Source organism: Penicillium robsamsonii, assembly GCF_028829455.1.
Source record: "Penicillium robsamsonii strain IBT 29466 chromosome Unknown utg000004l_segment0_segment0, whole genome shotgun sequence".
NCBI lineage: Eukaryota > Fungi > Ascomycota > Eurotiomycetes > Eurotiales > Aspergillaceae > Penicillium > Penicillium robsamsonii.
This window is the reverse complement of record NW_026643222.1, coordinates 1,286,823-1,311,110: the sequence shown is the minus strand read 5'-3', so window position 1 is coordinate 1,311,110 and position 24,288 is coordinate 1,286,823. Positions and strand designations below refer to the sequence as shown.

The window sequence follows — 24,288 nt, the reverse complement described above, 5'->3', positions numbered from 1 at the left end:
ATATGATGCCATCTGTACGTGGTTATCCAACGTAACTACTTGGTCTTCTCTTCTCCTGAGATGCGCTTCTCGTTAGTCCTAATATTCTAATTATATCTTCGATATTGCGTGGAGATCCAGACCATCGGCGGCGTCTGACTAGTCCAGGCGCGTACTGGATAATCTCCTCTCCGCTTATTAAACTGCCCCAGCGGCTTCACTAGGAAAAGTCTCAACCTCCGGACTTTCAAGATCGTCGACTCACCCCTAGTCATTCTTTTTTTTGGGGGGTTTATCCACGGGGTTCTTTGTTATTACTTTAGCCTTTTTATTTCCTGTCATATCTCCCCTCCCCCTCCCCCTCCCCCTGATCAATGGAAGATGGCGGTTGATCAACATGCTCAATTGGATGCCTTTGGGCTGGCCTTTCCATTGCCGCTACGTGTAGCGGCACTCCTGGTCGCTGGTAGGTGACATTCCTGTCCGATTTGAGTCCCGATTAGGGGTGTTAACACACGGGGCTAGGTTTCTGGGGATGGGGTCTCAACCTTCAATACCTGGCAAAAGCGAACATTGTGAGTGCCGCCCCTCACCTAGCCATCGTATTCCCGACGACTAATCAAATTTCCCATACTTCCAGGACGTTCCCGCGCTCATCAAATATCCTGCCCGCACATCCTCCCAACGTCCACATCACACCGCCGTCTACCGTCTGGCCACATGTTTCACCATCCCACTTGCCCTATGGTTCATCGTCTTTTGCCTAGCCACCCGGCGGTCCCCTGATTTGGTGGAACGATTGGATTGGGTCCCGCAATCGGTGTTCATTATCCTCCTCCTTATCCTGATCTGGCCCTTCAACCGCGCCTCCCGTTCCGGCCGAATCCGATTTCTCCTTACCCTCAAGCGGATTAGTATTGGTGGTCTAGCCGAGTCTCAGGATGGCAAGTTTGGTGACATTCTGCTGGCAGATGCCCTAACTAGCTATGCTCGCGTGATCGGGGATCTATATGTCAGCTTCTGCATGTTCTTCACCGATGGCCTCGCCGCTACCTCCAAACCCAACCGGGCCTGTGGAAGTACAATCGTCGTTCCGATCATCCTCGCCGTTCCCAGTTTGATTCGTCTTCGTCAGTGTTTGACCGAATATGTTCGTGCGCGGCGCACAGTTACCCGGAGAGAGACGCAAAAGGCAAACCAGCACCTGGCCAACGCTCTCAAATATGCAACTGCGTTCCCTGTCATTTGGATGGCCTCCAAAATGCGTAACTACAATCCCTTGGAGCTACGTGGATATAGCGAGGTTAGCATGATGCGCCTTCTGTAAGATTGTTATTCCACATCTGTTGTGTCTATACCTTTCTAACGCCCCTACAGCTTTATTGTCTCTTTTATCAACTCCGCCTACTCTTTCTGGTGGGACGTTGTCAAGGATTGGGATATGACCCTCTTCTCCCCGGAACGTCGTGACAGCAGCCACCCATACGGACTTCGCCGGTATCGCTACTTTGGATCCGACAAGATGTACCACTATGTCATTATCGCGGATTTGGCTCTTCGTTTCTCATGGCTATGGCGCATTGTCCCAGGCCTTGGCTGGATTCCAGAAACCGAAAGCGGAGTTTGGCTGCTCATGTTCCTCGAAGTTGTACGACGTTGGATGTGGGTATTCTTCCGGACTGAAGCTGAATGGAGTATGTTTTCCCCTGGACACCCGCACTCCCCCTGATCCCAACCGTGTGACCCAAACACCACTATCCTGGTTTTCGGACAATTCCACTAACGCTTTTGTGCCTTAGTTCGAAACACCCATGGCCCAGGCCCAGATGACGTCCTCCTCGGCGAGTACAACCACAAATTCGACGCGGACTAAATTTATCCACGCCTTTCATCTTTGTTCATAACTTCAAGCGAACTTGGAACGAGAACGAGACACAGAAAAACACTCCTCTCCCAACTCAACACAATGGTTGAGTCTTCGGGCATATATTGCCCCCCAACCAAACTCCGGATATCCCTACCCAATCCAATACTAGAGCAGCGATAAATGAGGCCTGAACTAGGCTCTTTTTTTTAGTTTTTCCGGCGTGTGGAATCGTCTCATCAAACGTCCGTGTACGCCTATTGATTTCTTTTGGGGGCTCATTTCAGCTATATGTGCATGTAACCTCATGCACAATGGATTCTTAGATTCCTCAGACTTGATCTCTGGGTCTTAGGCAAGCATGACTTTCTTTCTGTTTACTCTTCGCTGTACCAATTATTTACCTAGGGTCAACCTGGTGCATTTACCCCTTTGTTTCCATCTTTACATATACCATTTATTCTATTGGATCGCAATCTTGGTCTTTTATTTCTTTTTCTTTTCTCGGCGCTTAGTTGTCGTGAAATCTAATTGGTGTTTGTGGCTTGTTGTTATAGCCTTTGGTGTTTTAGTGATTGATGAACCTAATGATTGAAGACTTAAATTTGGTTTCTACACATTTAAGACCTTGCTAGACGATGCCAACTAGAATTTGATGCTAGCAGAAAGCTGAAGCCCTATAATTCTGCTGCATTATCCTGCGAGTTTCCGGGCTTCATAGCCTTATTACGAACTTGTATCCGACATGTGTGAAACGGGAACAGTCGAAGTTGCAATCTTACTGATTCGAAGCGAAAGGATAAACTACGTGTTGGTCTAAAGAAAATAGTCCATTGACTTCTAAAAAATAACATCACAAAGACAGACTCGTTGACTTCGTGCAAATATCCTCCGTAGACCAGGTGAGACATAGAAAATAGAAACACAACCACAGATAAATAGCGGAGTAAATATCCAGGTGGACCAGCCAAATAGGCCACTGACCTATCCATGCTTCTCTTCCACTGCCATCTCCTGCCTTTTTTTCTTCCACTCGTGCAATTCAGCTTCACTTCACCTCACCTCATGTCACTCATGTCATACATGCTGGTTAAACATTTGAATACGCCCACAGTGGAACGCCATCCATGTATTCCCGCGCCCTCGCAAATAATGTCATACTAATCCGAGGGGGCTGAGATGAACCCCCGGATAAGCAGATGAGGGCTATGATTGTATATCAATCCTTCAAAGGTCCTTCTTGATGACGTGGGCCTTGGGAAGGGTGCCAGCGCGGTCGATGGCGCTCTGGCGAGCTCCAGTAAGACCGAACTGAGTGGCAATGCCCTCAACACGGTGGGTGGAGTTGATGTTCTTAACAAGGGTGAGTTGCCAGCAGGTGGCACCACCCTGGCGGGAAGTGATAGTGGAGGAAGCAAGGAAGTACTCCCAGATCTAAGAAAGTGGTTAGTAAGACTTCGGAAAGACCAAAGACTCAGGTGGAAAAACTTACGCGGAACCAGCGCTTTCCGTACTTGGCCTCGACCTTGTCGCGGTTGCCCATCCAGTTCCGGTACCAGCGCCAGAGGGTAGCAGAGTAGTGCACACCAATGGTGTCAACAGCCTTGACCTCGAAGCCAGCGCCCTCGAGGCGGTCAACAACGAAACCGAGAGGAGTACTGGCGTCCGCACCGGGGAAGACGTATTTGTTCATGAAAAGACCCCAGATCAGGTCCTCGTATTGCCAGGACTTGCGGAGACCAGCAATCTGCAGGAAGAAAGTACCGTTGTCGTCAAGCATGTCGTAAACCTGAGTCAAGAAAGAAGAGAGGTGGCGGACACCGACGTGCTCGGCCATCTCGAGACAAGTGATGTGTTGGTATCCCCCCTCGACACGGGGAGCATCGCGGTAATCACTGCACAGAATGCGACTCTGGTCCTCTTCGATACCAGCCTTGCGAAGACCATTGTTACCCCAGGCGGTTTGGTTGCGGCCAAGAGTGATACCGGTAACATGAGCGCCGTAATGGGCGGAAGCGTACTTAGCAAGGGTTCCCCAGCCACAGCCAAGATCGAGGACCTTGTCACCGGGCTTAACTCCAATCTTCTCGCAAACAATGGCCAGCTTGTTGTCCTGGAGCTCCTCAAGGGTCTCCTCCTTGTTGATATCACTGATAACACCGGAGGTGTAGATCATGCGTGGGCCAAGGAACCAAGCGTAGAAGTCATCACCTCGGTCGTAGTGATCACGGACCTGCTCCTCATCTAGAAATAGGATTAGAATAGTCAATGGAGCTGCATGAGGATCTGCTTACCCTGAGAACGAGTGTGCATCAGCATCTCGGGGATGAAACCAAACAGGAAGTGCTTGAAGAGACTAGTGGTGAACTTGAAGTTGGCCCAATCGTGACGGTACTCGAGGCATTCCAGAGCATCGCCCTTGAAGTCAACCTCGCCGTTGAAGTACTTCTCGTAGAAGACTGCCATGGGGATCTTGCTCTTCCCACGGTAGGTAGCACGGTCGTGCTCGCTGTGGAACTGCAGGTAGTGCTCGACGGGGCGGCCACAGTACTTGGCCTTCTCAGTCTTGCGTGGAGAAACGGAAGAAGAAACAGCCCAGAAGGCCACCAGGATAGGAACGGAGGTGAAGAGAGCAAAGAAGATGGTGGTATAGAAACCTCCACCAACCTGTCGAGCCAAATACCAGGGCACGATGATCTCCAGAGCGATCATCAAGCCATTGGAGAAGCTGTCACTGCCGGGTGAGTCGGCAGGGACTGGAGCATTCTTAATAGCCGGGTACTGTATAGTGAAAGAGACGAATTAGGTCCTGGTATCATCACAACATCCCTTGCGGATAGCTCTAGCTGTCTTACCAGGGTAGTCGGAACACCGCAATCGAAGGCAGGCTTGGTCTGCTCGGGGGCAGCCGGAGTCTGGATATATTCGAACTCCTCGGTGGAGTCCGGATGAATGGTCGTCATGGCGGCGAAGGTCCTGAGAGGAATGGAAAGGGAAAAGGAGAGGCCAGAGTAAATAAGAAGATATGGGCAATTCCGGGGGCGGTGTGGGCTAGACCAAGGAACCGGGAAGTATGGTACCTGTAAGTTCCATGGACGGGCTAGCTCCCCTAGTACCCGCCAGGTACACCGTGTTTACTGTGTCCTGCCTGTCCATTGGGTTCTATTTTGCCCACTGACGTACGCACTATTATTACAGGGTTTAGCTACCTAGTGGATTTGTCTCATTCACGTATTGTGAGCCCTCTGGATTAAACATCAAACAGCCCATTATTAACCGTGACAAGAGATTTTCCCCACTAGAATCTGGTAGTACTGCCTATACGTGGTGCCCGAGGGAAATGCGCATGTGCGCTCTCGCCTGTCTGTGGCTTGGCAAAAGATCATCATGAGAGTGGAGAACACCTGAAACAGTATGATCCGCAGTTTACCTCGGAAGGGCTGCAACCTATCCAGTTACAAGTACATTAACACTAATATTTCATAACGCCGGTATCCTTCGGCTTGCCGCCAAACCCTGTAAACAACTGTCGATCTCCTGTCAAATAACCAATTGAATGTTGGAATCCCCTTTCGATGAGTATCATTCGCGACCTAGCCCCTACAAAGTGAGCTGGAAGCTCTGGGCCTCATCATCTTCGTCAAATGTGGGCAGTGGTTCTTCCGGTTCCTGGGTGATCTCATCCGGGGTGTCAAAGCATCCAGCAGCTTTGCAACGAGTCCACATTTCCGAGTCCAGCGGAGGGGTCCATACAGCTGCATATAAGTTTCGGGAGACAGGATCTGAGAGCTCGAGGTCCTCTGCGTCTGGGAATGTTTCTCCCGCAGGGTGGACGACACACTACGTCCCTTGGAATAGCCAACGGTCGTCCGAGAGTTGACAGAAGCAGCAGTATTGCGCATGGAAGAGGGATTAGACGGGACCCTAGCGTGCCTCTTGGGCATAACCAGTGACGATGCCAATGATGCCACCCGTGGTTTCGGGGTTAGAGCCACTCGAGGTGCAGCAGTTGGCTGGGGTCCGGCAAGCGCTGCGGCAGCGTCACGAGCTCGAAGCGTGGACACACTGCGAGTTTGACGTGTGCTTGTAGGTCTCTTTGGGGGGATGGCATTAGGCTGAATCCCCTTTGCAGACTCGCTCTCACCGGAGCTCTCAAACCCAATTTCCTCGAGTTGTTTCATAATCATATCATCCACCATCCTGTCACACGCCGCTGAATCCTCTTTGAATTTGCGCTGTTTCGCCGTGAGTCCATCTCTGCCAACTTGTTGCTTTCCGTAAACACTCTCCAATCCCAATGCTCGATTCTTAGGTCGGAATTGGGGGAATGTGGTGTCATATGTTACATCATCTGGAAGGTCGGGAAGATCTGTCGTTCGTCAGAAATAAGCTTTTAGAGATGCAGCTTTGGTCGTGCTTAGCGTACCTCTAGCCTTGGGTGGCATGTATTCAATATCCGGTACATCATCGGCAGCAGCGTCAATGTGGACTTTGGTTTGAGCTTGTTGTGTCACTGGAGCAGCTTTTCTGATCTTCTGGGCAGTCGATTGTCTGCGATTTGTCTTCGGTTGCTTTGTGGTTCCAAAGGGCGCGGGCGTCAGGAGGTTATTGGCTTTGAGATTCGTCGTTTTCATGCCCAGTGGAGCGCGGTCCTTCACTATAAGAATAGAAAGTTAGTCGTCATCCAATCCTCTCCAAATTTCTAATTTTCGCGAAAAGCACGCGTACCCATCGGAGTGATAAACGCGTTGCCCAGTTTTCCATTCTCCTGGCGATTCCCATTGCCCTTCACGGTGCGATTTCCAAATGCCAACGGGTTGTTCTCATCATTTCGTTGCTTGCCGGGCGTCTTGGGTGCTAACGGCTTGCTTTGGTTCAAGGGCTTAGCTGCGGCAGCAGTCTGGTGGGTGTTTACCAGGTTCTCCTGGTCGCGAAGAGCCAACATAGTGGCAAACTAAAACTGATTATTCGCATGCACTGTATCAAAGAAATCAAAGTCGGGTTGAAAGTGATAAAGAACCAGAGCAAGTTCTAGATGGTGTTGTCGAGTGGTTGCCCGTGGAGACGTGACGATCGTTGGGCGGTGATTGGCAGAGAGCAAGAGCGGATTGTGTACCTAACCATACCATGGTTACGCAGTTGGTACACAGTAAGTATACGGTACCTCCCCTGTAGTGGAGCTAGTACTTGTTGTGCTGGTACTGTCTACTTGTTCAGTCAGCCATTCTTCCTCCCCTTCTCTCCCAAAACTCTCCCCAAATCCATCTTCCCACCCATCCAACACTCGCCCGGTTTCTCGCTGAGCGAAAACCTAACTACTCTTCCTTTCAACCATACATATTATCTTCTTTACTCCCTTTTCAATACCCTTAAAATGGACAAGATCAAGGAGGTAAGTCACCAACACCCCTGCCGGCGGGGTAGCTTAACGGTTTCCCAAAATCACACAGCCCCTCGTCATATGCATATATGCACCCCCCCAGCATTCCATCACTTCCCCACTGGGAATTTTTTACTGACGTGATATTCATTCTAGCGCATCGTTGCCATCCGCGCCGAGGCTGATGAGGCTCACGAGCTCGTCGATGAGCTCAAGGCCAAGGTCAAGACGTTGGAACAGGAGAATTTGTCAAAGGAACAAGAGATCACATCGCTCAACCACCGTAACCAGCTTCTAGAGGAAGAGGTTGAGAAGGCGGAGGCCGCCCTCAAGGAGGCTAAGGAGGCTGCCAGCCAGAGCCTCCAGCACGACACCCAGAACGAGGCCCTTCAGCGACGGGTGCAGCTCCTCGAGGAGGAGGCTGAGGAGAATGACAAGACTCTGCGGGAAACAAATGAGAAGTACGACCCGCTACCAATTCTTTCAAAGTTCAATACTGACATTTTGGGCACTCAGGCTCCGCCAAACCGACATCAAGGCGGGTCACTACGAGCGGAAGGTGCAGGCACTCGAGGACCAACATGCCAAACTCGAGCAGAGATATGAGGATGCGATTAAGGAACACAGCACTGTCAAGAAGGAGCTCGATGACCTTGCATCCCAGATGGCCGACATCTAAGCTGGTCTAAACCGGTGATGGGTGCAGGATATCGGGATACATTTGGTTGGATACAGGCTTCATTCTCTGGTTTGTCTGCTTTTTCATGCCGTGATTGTTTGTGTTACCGCTGGTGCCAGTTATATGGGCCAGATACAGCGCTTTTGATAGCAATAACTTTTTATCATGCAACGTACACTACGGTGTCCGCCATTTCCTGCATCATTGCATTTTTCCATGTGAAACGCCTACCATCCGTAAAATTGGCTGAATAATTGCTGGAAGCCGAGTATATGCACATGTGATGTCGTATCTCTTTCAAGCTGTGGTTTCCTCATTCCTCTGCACCCTTTCGTGCCTTTGCCCTCTTCTGTTTCACAGCCCGCTGTTTTAACATTGTTTGCTTGCGCTCAATCTTGGTCTCGTAGCGGAAGTTCCTCTTCTTTTTCCTGGCTGCTTCTGAGGCTGCGCTCCGGGGCTTTCTCTTCTTTTTTGCGTCCTCTGTCGACTCAACTGGGTATGTTTTCTTTTCTTCGCCCTCTTCATCCTCCTCCTTGGCAGCCTTGAGCAGACCCTCGCGGGATGCATCCATTTCTTCAACTGTGACTGTTGTGTATTTGTCCTCGTCGATGTATTCGGCTTCGTAGTCCACTGCTGGAGGCTCTTCGAATCCCTCCCAGTCTTCCTCCTCTTTCTCGCCTTCCATTTCGCCGAGATCTCCAGCATCCTCCTTCATGCGCTTGAGTACTGCTTTATGCTCCGCCATTGCCTGTTCGAAGTCTTTTTTGCGATCCTCTCGAATCTAGAAAAATGAGCGGATGTCTTTGGGCGCTCATTGAAGACGAACCTTTTTCTTGCTTCTCTCTTCTCCTCCTTGTACCTCTTCATGGCATTGTCTTGCGCATGCTTGGCACGTTGCACCTTGCGTTTGTGAAACCCAGTCAAGTATTCATGGCGGGACTCGTTGTCGAAATTGACCTCTTCAACTTTAGGCCCAGCAACAATTTTGCGTTTTTTCAAATCCTTAGGACCCATGACGAATGAAAATCCCAATCTTAAGTATTTGGTTCAAATAACAAAAAGACCTTTGTATGTCGTAGGTTGTGTTAAAACTGCGTTCAAAACCACAAAAAAAAAGTTGACATGAAAGCTCAGGCGGGTCGGGGTTCTCGACCGCCTCCGAGGCCAAGTCGGACACCTCCCGTTGGCAACATCATCGCCAACTTGACCCCATCCCCCACGCCAAACACAATGCATTTCAGCAGGTTCGGGCTACTGGCCCTTGGGGCTGCTGCCGTAAATGCTTTCAGAGATACTTCGCCATTCTTCCTTGCCTCAACTTCTGAGTATGTTTGATTGAACGTCTCCAACTGTAGTTAACTAACCGCTTCTCCCTCAGGGTCCTGACGAACTCCGCCTACATCCAGACAGGAGCTTCGCTCCTCGAGAACCTTTTCTCATCTCTCAGCACCTGTCCATCCGATTACTATGTTGTCGTCTACCAGCCTGGTGTGCACAGTTCCGACTTCTCGACGCGAAAGTCGGCACCCCGCTTGGGTGCGAAGATGCTTGGGAAAGACAGCTCGATCCGGTCCAAGATGAGCATCAGCGAGGTCGCTGGATTGGTGGAACCTAAGGAGATCAAGAGTCTTTTGGAGAAGAAATGCAAGGCCCAGATCACCGCCGTCGATGCTTCCTGTAAGTTGCTTTGGTGGCCAACAACGGACTTGGCAAACCCGCGAAGAACGTCAAAGCTAACAATGTGAAGCCGGATCTTACCCCTCGTACTTTGAGAAGGGCCCCCGAATTATTGATGTTGAATTCCCCATGCTATCGCTGGACTCGGACCGCGCACAGCAGCTTTCTGCATTCGGTATGTATACAGTCCACCTATGCACTTCATTGTTACTGACTCTGCTAGATGGTTTCCTTGCCGACATCATTGACCGACTTCCTTCCTCGTCCAAGTATACTATTCTCTACATCACCTCACCGAAAGAGTTTCCCGAGGTGGATTCCGTTATCTATGAAGCCTCTGGATATTCATACCAAGACCCGCTCCGCATGGAGCTCAAGCGGGATTACTCTGCGGATGGTAGCGACTCGACATCATCTAACCACACCTCTCTCTTCGAGGAGTATCAATACTTTACTCCAGGTTTGTATCTGCCAATCCCACCATCTCTCTGTCCACTATACTCACCTCTTTCCAGGTATCTTCATGGGACTCATGGCTACCTTCCTGTTCTTCGCGATCTTGTACATTGGCATCAACGCCCTAAGCAGTCTCGAGATCCCCTATGCTGCATTTGAGAAGGACACCTCAGCTGCTGTGCAAAAGAAAGCGCAGTGATTTGCAGTGCTTTGTAGTACTTTCTTGGGTCATGTTTTTGGAATACACCTCCATTGCTGCAATTGAATTTCTTTTTTGTCGGTTTCAGGGGCAATCATCTTGTATTCCCATGTATGATAAATCATATTCTCCCAGTTCTCGAATGTTAGATTTGCCTATGTAAACTCAAGTCCTTCCATGTCTTTTTTTGGAGACTGTCAGGTGACAGTCTTAGTCTTGCCTAAGGCACCCCCCTCCCTTAGCGTTGGCGTCTTTTGGTTTCTTCCAATTCTCGGTTAAGGACTTGTCTTACGGTCATCTTCAGGGACTCTGGCCTCACTTAAACAACAGTCATTCGTTTTTTGAGAGATTCCCAAGTCCTCACCTCATATGGAAATTTGTTGATTGTGGATCCGTGACCTGCAGCCTGAGTTGAGCATCCAATCTTCCACGAGAGACAAGTCGCAGTTATTTTTGGAATCAGCAGAGACACTAGCCTTGCTGCCCAGATTTCATTGATGACCTGACAAGAATCGATAATTTTCTTTGTTCCTCGCTGTCGTTGGGATCGGCGCCTACTCCAGGTGACCCGCATACTGTGGAGAAGCAGCTGATCGATTCTTTACGCCGCCATGCGAGTTCTACCGCAAGGGCTTGGGAAATCCAAGCCATCATTCCTCCTGTTACTGCTTCTGATCATTGCCATCGCTGCTCAAGTGTCTGCCGTGCCGGCCGACGAGACAACAACAGATACCGATGCGGCTAAGACCACCGACGATCTCTCCACCACTCAAACGACCTCTAGTGTGAGTGAGACCACATCTTCAACCACTTCCACATCGAAATCAAAATCCACGAGCACCACCTCCGCCGAATCTACAGACACAACCATGGATACAACCACCACATCCTCTGAATCCTCCACGACGTCCGACAGCACTACAACGACATCATCCGTCTCCACGACAACGGAATCATCAACATCCTCCTCCACCACAACTGACGCCGCCATTGTGACGATACCGCCAATAGCCAACGCCCCATATATGCAAGAGAGCAATGCCCCAGAAGGCACAGTGTTCATCGCCGTCGGCGCTGCGCTAGGGCTAATCGGCCTAATTCTGCTCGCATGGCACGCAATGGTCGCATGGTCCGTAAACCGCTCAGTACGGCGCGCTGCCGTGATGCACGCCTCGGAATCGAAGCGCCTCCTCCGCGGCAGCAGAAAGAAGCGATCAATTCCCTACTCCGCCGCCCCAGCGACCGACGTATCCCTTCACAAACTCGGCGCCGCAACTCGCGCAAGCTACAAGCCCAACCGTGTCCCGAGCGCAAACAGCGGTCTTTTCTTTTCTCCTACTGCAGGCGGTCCCTCTGCATCGCATGCCAGTTTACACGCTGCAGGAAGCGCAGGCAATCGAGCCTCAACATACCTACCTGCTGGATACTACGCTGCTGCCGGTAGCTCCAACCCCGCTCCAGATCCTCTACACTCACCCACTGCTGGCCTCTCGTCGCCTTCCCTGCCTCCGGCTGGTGTCTATCATGATTCGCATAATCAGCGCCATTCTTATGTGGGTGCCTCGACGAGTTCGTTGAATCTGAATCAAGCGCCGCAGGGTCGTGCTCCTAGCGCATATCTTGAGGATCTGTTTGAGAGCCATGTTCCTCACAGCTCTGATTCGGGCCGTCGGTAATGCCACTTATTTCGAGCTCTCGGTATGCTGGTCATTATATGAAGGAATGATATTGGCGACCTGTTTTTGTTGGATCTATATTGAGATCTCTTCCTCTTTTTCGCCATCTGCTCTGCATGTATTCTCTTGTCCATTTTCGTTTCGGTTTTGTTTCAACTCGGCGTTCCATAAACCCTTCATGAGGCGATATCTTATTTCTTTTTTTTTTCTCTGCGCATTATTATCACTATTACTCCCTTGTCAATACAAATCAGTTTACTCACAGAGTGATTCGAATATGGATATAACTACAATCCCACTAGTATTTTGCCACTCTTGCAGTCAGTATCTTGTATTGCATTACATGTAGGAAACGATCGATCAAAGTTTGTGCTTTATTGAGATGGTAAATCATGAAATATCGTTAAGCCCAACAGAAAAGGGCCAAAATGAAGGGAAAAAACAAAGTCGCCAAGCCGATTCATATCGACAGAACACACCCTCTGAAACCATGAATATGCCTGAGGCCTTGGGACGAGTGTATAGGGTATCTATGGGTTCAAAAGAAATCGAACTAGTCAATGCGCTTGTACAGCTTGGCCTTGGAGCCAGCAGACGAAGCACCGGCACAACAGGCAGCAGCAGACTTCTCCTCGGGGTGGAGTGAAGATTTATTGAAAAGCTGGGAGGATTGTGGGACGTCAAGAGCCGGGTTCTTGTTGAAGAAGCCATCGGGCTTCAGCATAATGCTAATGCGCTCCATCGGCATGACAGGGAAGTCCTCAATACGGGGGTTGTGGGTAAGCCCGAAGGCTGCAGAAAGTTGTTAGTTATATAGTATATAAATTCGCGGGGAGGAATGCTTACTGTGCCAAAGGACGATGTCTTCGTTCTCGATGTTGTCCTTACGCTGCACCCAAGTCTCGACGCCCTCAGCGCGGCGGCTTTGGTTAGTGAACTCGCCTGCAGCGTACAGTTCATCATCCTGGTACTTGGTGACCCAGATCGGCTTGGTGGCAAACTCAGCACGGCGGTAGCCGTGGGCATTGGGGCTGACCAGAAGCATTTGGCTGGGAGCAGCCATAAGCTTGTATGCAACAGGCTTGTAGGTGATTGGGTTGGTGATATTGTCGTTGCGAATCTTGAAGACGCGGTGACGATCCACGCTGGTGTTCGCTGTTCCTGCCGAGCGCATCACCGTAGACTCCGAGGTATAGCCCACAAGGTAGGGATTCTTTTCGTCTTCTGGCATAGGAACGCTGTCCTCGTAATAGACAGTGTTCTTAAATCCATCGATGGCAGGGTCGATTCGAAGGGAGAACATGTGCTGGTGGAAGGGGGCCATCACACCAGGACCGACGTTGGTACCCCAAGGGACGGTCTCGCCGTTCTGGTTGTCGAATGGGACGGTGGAAAGAATACCGGTGGCTCGGACTTCCAATTCAACATTGGCGGCTTGATCAAAGATGTAGTTGAAGATGTACTCATAGTTAGCCACAGTGCAGATCATCTGTAGGACCAACTGGCGGTTGCGCACAACGGTAGCAGCACCGGTCCGATAGTTGGTGTGCTTATGCTGCAAACCGTTATCTTGTTCGTGCATGCAAACCACGTTCTTCATATGTAGTGGGTTGCCCTTAGAGTCGTTGCTGTAACCATCGAAATACTTGATATGGCCAAGACAGTCACATCCAAGAGTCAACTGATTGGCGTTCATACCAAAACCAGTATCACCGACATCAAATGCCTGCTTGCGATGGTAGGGGGCTCGGGGATCTATATCGATGTTAGTCAGATCCGCTAGGAGCTAGGGATGATAGGGTTCTGATCCCACTTGCCTCCATATGGAACGGTCATCTCAGAAACAGCCAAACGATAGAAGATGTTTCTGTTGTCATATGTTACGTTGTAGATAACTAAGCCTTCGCGAGCATTGAACCCGACTCTGAAGCGCCACTTCTGCCAGTAGACGGAGTTGCCATCCACCGAGTAAGAAGGACCCTCGGGCTGTTGTACGATGTAGGGCTTGAGATCGGTGCGAAGAGGCTCATCCAAGAGGTCGTGGGCATACTGGACTGTCTTGACAGGCTTCCAAGGCTGGGTAGACGTAGTCTCGAAATCAGCACCGCCGGGCAGATAGTCCATACGGATCAACTCATGAGTGAGACCGTCGAACACCGGTGAGAATTTGCAAGGCAGAGAGTAGTGATTGTTCTGAGGGTGATCCACTTCGACCATGTACATAAAGCATTGGAAGAGCCGTCGGTCCTCGTTGTCACTGTCTGTGCCGTACATCCAAGGGTCATTGCACACAGTGACGCCAGCGGGCAGCTGCAATTTCTCGATCTCGGCCAGCACAGCGGGGTGCTTCATGCACATTGCTTCGATCCCGGCAATTTCATCGATATCAATGGGACCCTATAAAATAGAACTGTTAGTTACCCCCGTTGCTTGCTTCCAGGAGAGGGCTCTGCTTACCTGAACCTCCTTGGGAAGCTCCTTGGCATAGACAATGGTACGCTTGTCGGCATTGAGTAGAGCCTTGTAGAATGCACCAGTATCTAGACGGTGGAAGAGCACATAGAGGAGACGGGCCGGTGGTGGGGGCAATGGCCGCCGTAAGCGCTCTGCTTCAATGTATGCGATAACGTCCTTCTTAATAGGCTCATTGACATCAATGCGCTTGTAGCGCAGAGAGACGCCCGGGAAGGTCGCCTCAAGGATGCGTACGGCGAGCTTGATCTCCTCCGGTGTGATTGGGTCGAAAGGGTGAGGGCCGTAGTTGGTCACCATTTTGGCGGTGTTGGGATACACTTCCGAGGTGGAGAGATGCGGCGGTTGTGGGAGATTAGAGAGGAAATGACACACGAGTCGACGGAGAAGTGAGGAAGGCAATAGATGTGATGAATGAGAGGAATAGACGCAATGCCTGCATTTATATATCTCGTCGCAATCCGGGGGGGGATCTTATCGGGTTACATAAGGTCTGGCTGTACCTGCCTGATTAGGAAAGAAGCCAGGGCAAGTGGAGCGTTGGAGAAGAGGGGTCTTGGCACTGAAAGATCGGGGCAAAATGGATTCAACATGGATATACAAGGTAAAACTTATAGTAGAACTACTCGCTCAAGCGACTCAGAATAGTCTTTCGGGTCTATCTGGATGATCTGAGCTGATATACCCTGTTCTCAGTCGAGACAGCATGAGAAGAGGGCATTTAGAGTTCAGATCACATGACCTTTAATCCACAATTTCCATGTCACGTGAGTATGGGGTCTGCGTATAATTGTCCCAATTCGGTTTAGTGTATTATGTTATCGATAACTCTCCGATAAATTGTGCGGGCTAATGCCCGCGACAGCGCATCTTTGTCTGAATTTGTCCAATATCTGCGATAAGCATGCCGTCACTAGTACCTGTTATAGCATCTCCATACTATCTAGGCGCTCCTTGATACTATGAATGCCTTTCCTCTGAATGGCTCGACACAGTCGTCTTCCTTCACACCCGGCCAGCCCACTTCCGCCCCGAAGAAGGGTAGAACACGGCAATCAGGCACGGCATGGACTCGCTCAGGATGCATAACCTGCAAAAAAAGGCGCAAGGCCTGCGATAAGGCCAAACCAAGGTGCGTACTAGAATTTGACTTCGAATTCCATGACTAATTTTATCAGTTGCAACAATTGTTCCAAGCAAGGCCGGACGTGTGAGGGCTACGGATCTATATGGGCAGAGCCATTAGGTCCATCAGCACAGGTGTTCTCACAGACGGAGACTTCAAAGCGCCGGCGGCTCAGTGCGTCCTCGTCGTCTCAACTACCTTTGCCTACGCCATCCCCGTCCTCGGATGCCTGGCTCGAGACTAGTTTATCTCCCGAGCCGGGGACTTCCCTGAGCTGGTCTGTTCCATCTTCTCCTCGGGGATATGTATCATTTGATGCAGCTACCAGTCCGGTCCAGGATGTAGAAGAACATAGTCCTGGCCTGGATATTGATTTGCATAGCTCTGTCGCGGTGATCCCACAGCCTCAGGGATATATCAGTCATCTCTCAACACATGAAACTCACTACCTCCAATACCACATGGAGCAGGGATCTCGACTGCTAGCAAATCTAGAGAGCGACGATAACCCCCCTTCGGTCGATGTTGATTCCTAGGGCAATGTCATCACCTCTGCTGATGAAGGCCGTATGTGCCGTCTCGGCTCTTCATCTCGCAAATCGTTCCCATGGCTTTGGAGCACGTACGGCTGCAGTTAAATACTATAGTGGAGCTCTCAGCGGACTTCGCATAGCACTGGATAAGTGTTCAACGGAGGTGTTCCCTGACGATGCCATGCTGGCAGTTGGTCTACTATGCAAATATGAGATCGTGCGTGGTAGCGTTAAGCAATGGGTTGTTCATCTCAATGCATTGCAGCGTCTGATCGTTTCACGCGGTGGATTTGCTTCAATGGATCGAGATGCAGCCGAGTTCCTGCGTGGACTGTATGTGTGACAACCTGCCCCATACATTATCCCACGCTAACATAAAATGTCATCATCTAGATTCGTGTATGGCTATAACATGGCCCGGATCAGCAACCGCAAGTGTATCACTTCCACAGACTTTTCTGTCGATAGCGATATCGGTATCCCAAAATTGGACATATATATTGGATACACAGAGGAAATCCTCAAATTATGTGCACGCATCGCAGAGCTGCCTTCCCTCCAAGCTGATACGTTGGTTCTTCGACTCAGTATTGCATCCATGTTTGTCTCTCCCTGCTGTTATAAAAAGCAGTCTAGTCGGACATCCGCGCTAACACCCCATCCCAGAAACGAATCCCTCCTCGCCTGGTCTCACACTTCAACCCCTTACATAATTCACCAAGGGACGTCACCAGCAACCCTAACACGCCTTCAACTCGTGGCGGAATGTTTCCGCGATGCAGGGTTTGTCTATCTCCACTCAATCATGGAGCACATAAGCAGAACCTATCCAGATTCCTCTTCCACCACCAACACTGATACTATTGTCAACGCTCAGCTAGAGGAGAACCCATGGATCTCGACACTAGAATGGGTTCCTCTCATCTCCACGCCAAAAAGTCTCGCCGTCTACCGCTGTCTTTCCCGCATCGAAACTTTCCCGTTGGGTGACCACTGCGAGTACTCGGCGCTCACGTTCCCGCTCTTCATCTCCGGGTGTGAGAGTGAGAACGTAGCGGACAGAGAGGTTGTGCTCCGTTCTTTGGGCAAGCTACAGGATAACTTTGGGATTGGAAATGTTAGGCGTGCAAAGGAGTTATTGGGGATTTTGTGGGGGAGACAGGATGCTGCTCGATTTATTGGGATGAGTCAGAAAAATGTGCATTGGTTAGATATTGTGGAGGAGCTGGGGTGGGAATTGATTCTTGCATAGATAGCGGCAGTTTGGATCTATTTTTGTTACATTAGGGATAAAGAGGTTTATGTTTGCACGAATGACACAAAAATTCTGATTGTTATGAGTTACATGTAGCTTGTGAGGGCCACAAATTGTAAGGATTAGGTATCTTTTGTATAGTAACTCCATACAAAAGGTACATAGAATATAATATAAGCATTACCTCAATTTTCTTAACCTTAGAACTCGGTTTAGCTTAAGAGGAACGGAAATAAAGTTCTAATGTGTACAACCCTGGTCTTGTTTACTCGATCTCTTATTAAGATTAGGTTAAAGATGTACATGATATAAAAGTGTAAAGAGCGCGAACACTGATATATATATACTGTCGAAGTTTAATATTTTGGTTCAACCAAACTTTTTATTCTTAAAGATCTAATTGAGACCTCATCTACTTTATATACTACGACCTTTTGATATTATCCCCTATTTTGGTATTTTGCTACAATGTATCTTGTTATCATGTAGAATTGCCACATAAAAGATTTTAATTACCTATTGCTATCCGTAAGAAGTTTTCTATCCGGTGGGCCCGGCAAACTCCCCGGGCCCGAAGAATCGCCATGTGTTAGAATTTAGCGCTAGGGTTCCTGTCCCTCGGGACTGGGGCCGGAAAACATTAACTAATGCCGTCGGTAAACTAACGGGTGTACGGAAGGCTCCGTATGTTGTATAGACGTTATCTACGTACTTTATGCTTTCTAACTTCTGTTTAGCCTCTTTAGTATGATTCAAATTCTTGACTCAATTCAATATGTATATGTACTGAACCTAGATGTATTTCATTGCCGACACCAATCAAATTGCTTGGGATAAATATCCTCGCTTGAAACCCCTTAGAAGTCCCCACTAGGGCCCAGAAAAATGACTATAAGCCAGCAAATCGCCACTGGGTAATATTATTGTGACAGCCGGGGCGGATGGCGTGCTTGCCTGTCCATATTGGCAAGCTCCCGTACTTAACCAACGCGTTCTCCCGTCTACGTTGAAAAGGATATCTCGCCACATACTTTCAAGATGACCGTTCAAACATCTCCGGTCGAGAAGATCTCGGCCGAACACGAGAAAAAAAACGCATATGCTCAAGCTACGGGCGATGGAGCGCTGCAATTACTGGAAGCCGGTTCGTCAAGCGTGCTCGATCCTGCAGCATCTAGACGACTATTGCGCAAGATTGATTTGTACATCATGCCACTGATCTGCATCGTATACTTCCTACAATATCTCGACAAGATCGCCATCAGTTATGCCAGCGTCACGGGGATGCGCGAGTCCACAAACCTCCAAGGCAACCAATTCAACTGGGTGTCGAGTATATTCTTTTTCGGCCAGCTTGCACTCGCCTTCCCCACAATGCGCGTGATGCAATTATTCCCACTCGCAAAATACGTCGCCGTCAACGTCACCGCCTGGGGAGCCATCCTGGCTTGCATGGCCGCATGCAAGTCCTTTGCCTCCCTGATGGTCTGCCGCACACTTCTAGGCGCCGCTGAAGCCTCCATCATCCCCGCCTGGGTCGTCTTCACCTCGCAGTGGTACCGGAAGGAAGAACAGGCGTTCCGCGTCGGATTGTGGTTCTCCATGTGTGGATTTGCGCAGATGTTTGGCGGCTACGTCGCGTACGGCGTCGCAACTCACATCGGTGGTGACCCTACTGCCTCCTTGCGAGGATGGCAGGTCATTTTCCTGATCCTGGGTCTGCTGACCGTGGTGGTTGGCATCCTTTTCTTCTTCTTCCTGCCGGATTCCCCCTTGACGGCGGGCTTCTTGACCGTGGAAGAAAAGGCAATGCACGCAGAGCGTCTTCGCGGTAACGGACAGGGTATCGGAACCAATGTCTTCAAAAAAGAACAGGTTTACGAAGCCCTTACCGATCCTCAAACCTGGCTCTACGCCTTCTGGGTCATGGCGGCAAATGTACCAAACTCCACTGCGACAAGTTTCGGAAACATCATGGTAACGGGCATGGGATTCACGAAAACAGAAAGTCTCCTGCTTGTCACCCCAATGGGTGCATATGAGGTTGTGGCGCTGATCGGCCTGACCTACCTGGCAATGAAGACACAGCACCGACTTTTCTGGTGTATCGTCGGCCATATCCTGGCCATTGTCGGTGCGATCTTGATGGCGACAACCAACAAGGTCCCGGCCCTTATCGGATACTACCTCACCGGAGGTATTCCACTCGGATGGACGACGATTCTTGGTCTCACTAGTACAAATGTCGCTGGCTCGACTAAGAAGATCACCGTGTCCTGTATCCAGACCATCGCCTACACTGTCGGCAACATCATCTCTCCCCAGACCTTCCAAGCCAAAGATGCCCCCGGGTATATGCCGGCCAAGATCTCTATCTGCGTGCTGTACTTCGTCGTCACACTGGATCTGTGCCTTATCTGGTGGGTAGCGCAGCGGGAGAATCGCCGACGCGACCTGGAGAAGGAGGCATTGGGTGATGCGTACGTTGTTCCCGAGAACAACGCATTTTTGGATCTGACGGACCGGCAAAATCCGGAATTCCGTTATGCGATATGAAGATGGGGTTTGTGCCCTTTTGCGAATTTGTAAATAAACCCGGGACGTACCCCGAAGGATTCTTGGAATGTATCCAAGAATCAACTAACATAATACTATTTCAACACTGTATTTTTATCAAACCATTTCCTATAACCCTTCGCTCCCGTAAGTTCTCTATGTCTTACAGTAAGTCTCTACTCCGCAGGAGTACCGGAGAGTAATTATAAAGATATCTAAGCTCATCCCCTTCAAGGGTAAGAAAAGAAAAGGACATCGATTCTGGAAAAGGGCAACCAAAATACTATATTCAGGAGGTGTGCTTTTGATGTCTCAGGCGCAGACGACACCTAACTTTCTTATCTTCTTTCAACGCCTCAAGGATTATCGACAAGGGCTATGCACTAGACTGGAGTCTCTTCTGTTCTTAACGCTAGGCTATCACTTCTATATTTAGCTTCATTTCTGTGATGCCTCAGGCATCGCGCCCTCAGGTAACTAGCAATGTCTTTGGAGCTTCAGCGAGTGTAATGGATAAGGATGGCATCGTGGTGGGTGTTCATTACATTGAAAATGCAAGACTCTGGTCTAAAACACTCTCTATCAATTTGCATATAGCCTATACTTCCTCTTAGGTTCTACTTAAACCCGAAGAATCGTTGATCTAGACAGTAGCCGTGACCAAGGTCCAACTGATTGGTCTATCTAGACATGTCTCTCTTCTATCTCCTGGAATCCTACCTAGTAGACCAAGTGCGCTTTGTTGAAGTATTACAAGGTGTATATTGAATAAAGCATGTAAAGAGATGGGAGTGTACGTGACGGCGTATACAAAACTAACAATAAAAGGAGACTGACAGGTCTTTGTACACTACAAATAATAAGGATATATAAGCCGGCTTAGGCAGCGAGTCCCGGAATTCGAGGGATTGCATACATGAACGTAGAACACATCAACTCAGCCCCATATTCACCTCATCGCTAAGCCCCAATTCTCTTTCCGCCCTTTCCGTCCCACCCGCAGCTCGAGTTGACCACCGGTCGAGATGATCTTGCGAGTTCGCCATCTCCTTCTCGCGTAAACTGGCGCTGTCACTAGTTGCCACACTGCCTTCGCGAGCATGAGACGGTCTGCGGGAATTCTTGATGCTGATGGGCCGCGACGCGTCTACTCTATCGGCTGCGCCAGAGGCATTTGAGCCCGTGGCACGCCCACTGTCAGTGGGCCCGCCAGCGGAAGTCTGGTCTTTATCCTTGGTACCGCTGAACCAGCGCCGACGATGGGACTTGGAAGAGTTGGATGGCGCGATGCTTTGTGCGTCGGCGTCATCATCATTCTCTCGTTCTTTTTCCCTTTCCAGGGCCTGTGTGAGCCCGGAAATGGTTTCCTCGGAGACGTTCTGGGTGCCTGGAGGTGAGACATCCGCTAATTCAGCGTCACGGTACCACTTGCGTCGACGGGTGTAGCGATCCCATCCGTCTTGCCCGCGGCGACCCTCATTCCACTAGAGCTTTGTTAAAAGATAATACACCGAAGCCGATAGAGAGAAAGCACCGACCTTATTATCATAGTAGATCCATCCTTCGCCAGTTGACCCCTTCGAGTCTGATTTTCCATTGAAGTTGTCCGCTCCTTCGATGCGCCATTCACTTCCCTCCACCCAGCGCCATTTGGCATCTCCCGTTTGAACATCTGGTAGCTCGAAAGAATCTTTGGGATTCACTGGGTTCATATGCTCGTCTGTCCAGGCAGGACGTTCTGCCGGGAACAACGAGTAAGTCCACCCGATACCCAACCAGCGGCGCTGGTTCTCATAGACAACAAACGTGAACCGTACACCCGCGTTGTTTCCGCGCCGCCGAGTTGAAATGTTTAAGCCTTGCTTTTGGCCCTGGGCTTGAGCCGGAGCCTTTTGTGGGCTGCTCGGGGTATCGGCAACGGAGAGTCCCGTGGCTGCGGCACAGAGCCGACGAACGGCTCGAGACCGCCACAGAATGACACGCGAGACTCTAGCGGGTCGGGAATGGTAAGTCAAAACGATAGTGCCGACAGCCATGACGATGCGGCGCGTGGTGAGGATGTAGAATGGAGGTAGAGTCAGACCGATCCAGACAGGAGTGACTAGGAGGATGCGGATGAACAGAGCTGTCAGGGCGGGTTTGGTAGTCGCCGATGTAGGAGTGCGCTGGGTGGATAGGAAGTCGGTGAGGTCGAGTAGAGGCTCTAGGAGGATATTGCATCTGGTTGTGAAGATGCGAAGGGTTTCGACAATTTCATCGAGACTCTTTTGATGACGTAGGGAAATATCTGGGGCAACTTTGGTCTTGTGCTTTTCGCCTGTTGATGTAGTTGATGAGAGCGGCGAGTAACGGCGTCCATACATGCCGAGGATCAACGCGACCACGACCAGGATCGGTCCTGCCCAAAGAATGATAGCATCGCTATATAGCACGATAGTCCAAAAGGTAGCCACCAGCAGAAAGCTCTGCCAAGGGTCTCCAGATGTCCATGTTAGGAGACCTGCGAATTTATTTAGTGGAAGTAGGAACGGGTGGGAGTAGGCTAGAGCGCGAGTGATGGCCGGGGGTGTGGCCACTAGGAGAGGTGATTTGCGATGCACGATCACACTGGAGCGTTGGCGCGAGGTCAGGGCTGAGCCGGTGATCGTGGTTGGGGAGAAGGCAGCGACCGTCGGAGGTTGAGAGTCCGACTGGCCCTGATCTTGTGGGTTGGTTGAGGGTGCCATGGAGTCTATCCACGGAATGTTGTCTGTCTTTCCATCAGTGATGTTAAGGAGAAGTGTCATCAGATACCATACCTAAAGCTGCCATCCAATTATAGACATGTCATAGAGGAGACGATCAACTCATCCCCTGGGATGAGTGAGGGAGCGAGGATTTTATATCGTTCGTTATGTTTCGGTTCAAGAAGATCTGCGGGGAGATCGAAGTTCTGGACATGTGACTCTCGGTATATGGTGAAGGGTGATATTATTTGTTTTAATTGTTCTAATTGTTCTAATTGTTTTGTTAATATTTGAGAATAGATGATATAGGATGACAGGACTAAGCACTGAATAATTAAGTCTTGAATCTCAAATTAGAATGACCTTGCTACCTATACTTAACTGTTCTCTATACTCGTGCCTGGAGCTCCCGACGCTAAAACCCGCAGCCGAAATTTTCCCCTTCTCTTCTTTCTTCCTCCAACCTATTACATCGTGATCGCCTCCTCTACGGCACATTCTCAATGGTATGTTTATTGATTTCTTTATTCTTTTCACTCCCAAAATTAAAACTAATAATCTCCTAGGCTCATCGCATCGTCTCTCAAGTCGTCGTGACCGGAGCCCGGGTCTTCGGCCGCGCCTTCGCCGAAGCCTACAAGCAAGCCCAGGCGTCCGGCAAATACGCTGGCCAGCAAAAGGCAGCCGGAAAGTCCACCTCCACCTCGAGTGTAACCGTCGATGAAGCCTGCAAAATCCTGAACGTCAAGCCCCCGGCGTCCGGCGAACACGACCTCGAACACGTCATGGCCCGATTCAAGAAACTGTTCGACACCAACAACCCCGAAACCGGCGGCAGTTTCTACTTGCAAAGCAAGATTCTGCGTGCACGGGAGCGCCTGGAAATGGAGTTCCGCGAGATCGAGCGCAAATCTGCGATCGACAAGGAACTGAAGGAAGGCTGGAACCCCAAGGTCTACAAGGATAAATGAATTCGACAATAAGTGCGGTTCTCCGGTTGTCCAGGCCTTCCGGTGTTCCTACGAGCACATCTACGCTTCCTGCGACAGAAGCCTCCCGACTCCAACCGGCTTCTTTGTTTTCGATCTGCTCGTCTTTCTTGTTTTGGCATAGCATGGCGTTTGGGTTGTTGGAGAAAGACGCCTTGATTTTCTAGACTGGGGTCTTTCTCTCTGATATTTTAAGATGGCCCTTGAATCTCCTCTTGGGCATCATCTCCTGTCGGAAGTGGAAGTTGCCTCCATTTCCGACCTTCTCATCGACCTTTCGGTTGTGTATATCATCTGTGATGCGCGTTTGACCCCCTTCTCCACTCTCACCCGGAAAGGATTCATGTACAATAGCTATATACTTGCATTAACTTGTGTAATGTCCGATCTAGACTTATTTACCGTGTATTCTTCTCAGCGTACATATTGTACATACTCGGAGCCCGCGCTTGACTTTTTTTTTTTTTTTTTGCCACCGCCGCCTCAGGAACATCTTCACGTTTACCTACTTCCAAGGTACTATCAGGGCCATTCAAACCACGCCACTGAAAACCTGCAAGATGTAACACAAAGCCGATCGGATTGTGGCCACATGTCCCGATCTGGACACAATCCCCCGCCATGGCGCAATCAGAAGCGGAGCCCGGGGGGTTCTGTTTTTTTTTTTTCGGAGAAATATTGGCACTACACTTACCATTTGAAAAGACTCTTTACCAATTGA

General features: G+C 49.9%; 12 protein-coding genes across 12 annotated transcripts; 7 read left to right on the top strand and 5 right to left on the bottom strand.

Moving 5' to 3' along the window:
* Window positions 1-360: 360 nt before the first annotated feature.
* Window positions 361-1,893, top strand: N7447_008008 (EXS domain-containing protein; the record flags this gene model as incomplete). Its single annotated transcript, XM_057232270.1, has 5 exons — window positions 361-445; window positions 505-554; window positions 620-1,302; window positions 1,357-1,673; window positions 1,779-1,893. The coding sequence occupies 5 exons, from the start codon at window positions 361-363 to the stop codon at window positions 1,850-1,852; spliced, it is 1,209 nt and encodes a 402-aa protein (XP_057084035.1). The 3' UTR covers window positions 1,853-1,893.
* Window positions 1,894-3,070: 1,177 nt separating this feature from the next.
* On the bottom strand, window positions 3,071-4,810 carry N7447_008007 (putative cyclopropane-fatty-acyl-phospholipid synthase; the record flags this gene model as incomplete). Its single annotated transcript, XM_057232269.1, has 4 exons — window positions 4,699-4,810; window positions 4,138-4,624; window positions 3,336-4,087; window positions 3,071-3,277 (listed from the first exon to the last, which is right to left on the bottom strand). The coding sequence occupies exons 1-4, from the start codon at window positions 4,804-4,806 to the stop codon at window positions 3,071-3,073; spliced, it is 1,554 nt and encodes a 517-aa protein (XP_057084034.1). The 5' UTR covers window positions 4,807-4,810.
* A 633-nt stretch (window positions 4,811-5,443) lies between these two features.
* On the bottom strand, window positions 5,444-6,788 carry N7447_008006 (uncharacterized protein; the record flags this gene model as incomplete). The annotated part of the gene is made up of 4 exons (XM_057232268.1): window positions 5,444-5,643; window positions 5,685-6,212; window positions 6,270-6,500; window positions 6,572-6,788. 4 exons carry the CDS (start codon window positions 6,786-6,788, stop codon window positions 5,444-5,446), a joined length of 1,176 nt encoding a protein of 391 aa, XP_057084033.1.
* Window positions 6,789-7,217: 429 nt separating this feature from the next.
* On the top strand, window positions 7,218-7,902 carry N7447_008005 (tropomyosin; the record flags this gene model as incomplete). The annotated part of the gene is made up of 3 exons (XM_057232267.1): window positions 7,218-7,235; window positions 7,380-7,684; window positions 7,740-7,902. 3 exons carry the CDS (start codon window positions 7,218-7,220, stop codon window positions 7,900-7,902), a joined length of 486 nt encoding a protein of 161 aa, XP_057084032.1.
* Window positions 7,903-8,215: 313 nt separating this feature from the next.
* On the bottom strand, window positions 8,216-8,916 carry N7447_008004 (rRNA-processing protein RRP17; the record flags this gene model as incomplete). Its single annotated transcript, XM_057232266.1, has 2 exons — window positions 8,216-8,683; window positions 8,725-8,916. 2 exons carry the CDS (start codon window positions 8,914-8,916, stop codon window positions 8,216-8,218), a joined length of 660 nt encoding a protein of 219 aa, XP_057084031.1.
* A 216-nt stretch (window positions 8,917-9,132) lies between these two features.
* On the top strand, window positions 9,133-10,234 carry N7447_008003 (Ac45/VOA1 transmembrane domain-containing protein; the record flags this gene model as incomplete). Its single annotated transcript, XM_057232265.1, has 5 exons — window positions 9,133-9,227; window positions 9,281-9,579; window positions 9,650-9,754; window positions 9,803-10,039; window positions 10,095-10,234. 5 exons carry the CDS (start codon window positions 9,133-9,135, stop codon window positions 10,232-10,234), a joined length of 876 nt encoding a protein of 291 aa, XP_057084030.1.
* Window positions 10,235-10,845: 611 nt separating this feature from the next.
* N7447_008002 (uncharacterized protein) lies at window positions 10,846-11,910 on the top strand (the record flags this gene model as incomplete). The annotated part of the gene is made up of 1 exon (XM_057232264.1): window positions 10,846-11,910. The coding sequence occupies one exon, from the start codon at window positions 10,846-10,848 to the stop codon at window positions 11,908-11,910; it is 1,065 nt and encodes a 354-aa protein (XP_057084029.1).
* A 553-nt stretch (window positions 11,911-12,463) lies between these two features.
* On the bottom strand, window positions 12,464-14,682 carry N7447_008001 (uncharacterized protein; the record flags this gene model as incomplete). Its single annotated transcript, XM_057232263.1, has 4 exons — window positions 12,464-12,702; window positions 12,757-13,665; window positions 13,728-14,307; window positions 14,368-14,682. 4 exons carry the CDS (start codon window positions 14,680-14,682, stop codon window positions 12,464-12,466), a joined length of 2,043 nt encoding a protein of 680 aa, XP_057084028.1.
* A 662-nt stretch (window positions 14,683-15,344) lies between these two features.
* Window positions 15,345-17,293, top strand: N7447_008000 (Zn(II)2Cys6 transcription factor; the record flags this gene model as incomplete). Its single annotated transcript, XM_057232262.1, has 5 exons — window positions 15,345-15,514; window positions 15,561-16,026; window positions 16,073-16,374; window positions 16,435-16,641; window positions 16,708-17,293. The coding sequence occupies 5 exons, from the start codon at window positions 15,345-15,347 to the stop codon at window positions 17,291-17,293; spliced, it is 1,731 nt and encodes a 576-aa protein (XP_057084027.1).
* Window positions 17,294-18,334: 1,041 nt separating this feature from the next.
* N7447_007999 (allantoate permease family MFS transporter) lies at window positions 18,335-19,852 on the top strand (the record flags this gene model as incomplete). Its single annotated transcript, XM_057232261.1, has 1 exon — window positions 18,335-19,852. The coding sequence occupies one exon, from the start codon at window positions 18,335-18,337 to the stop codon at window positions 19,850-19,852; it is 1,518 nt and encodes a 505-aa protein (XP_057084026.1).
* A 932-nt stretch (window positions 19,853-20,784) lies between these two features.
* N7447_007998 (PEX28-32 family peroxisomal membrane protein) lies at window positions 20,785-22,578 on the bottom strand (the record flags this gene model as incomplete). The annotated part of the gene is made up of 2 exons (XM_057232260.1): window positions 20,785-21,336; window positions 21,391-22,578. 2 exons carry the CDS (start codon window positions 22,576-22,578, stop codon window positions 20,785-20,787), a joined length of 1,740 nt encoding a protein of 579 aa, XP_057084025.1.
* Window positions 22,579-23,081: 503 nt separating this feature from the next.
* Window positions 23,082-23,549, top strand: N7447_007997 (import motor complex subunit PAM16; the record flags this gene model as incomplete). The annotated part of the gene is made up of 2 exons (XM_057232259.1): window positions 23,082-23,084; window positions 23,145-23,549. The coding sequence occupies 2 exons, from the start codon at window positions 23,082-23,084 to the stop codon at window positions 23,547-23,549; spliced, it is 408 nt and encodes a 135-aa protein (XP_057084024.1).
* Window positions 23,550-24,288: the final 739 nt, after the last annotated feature.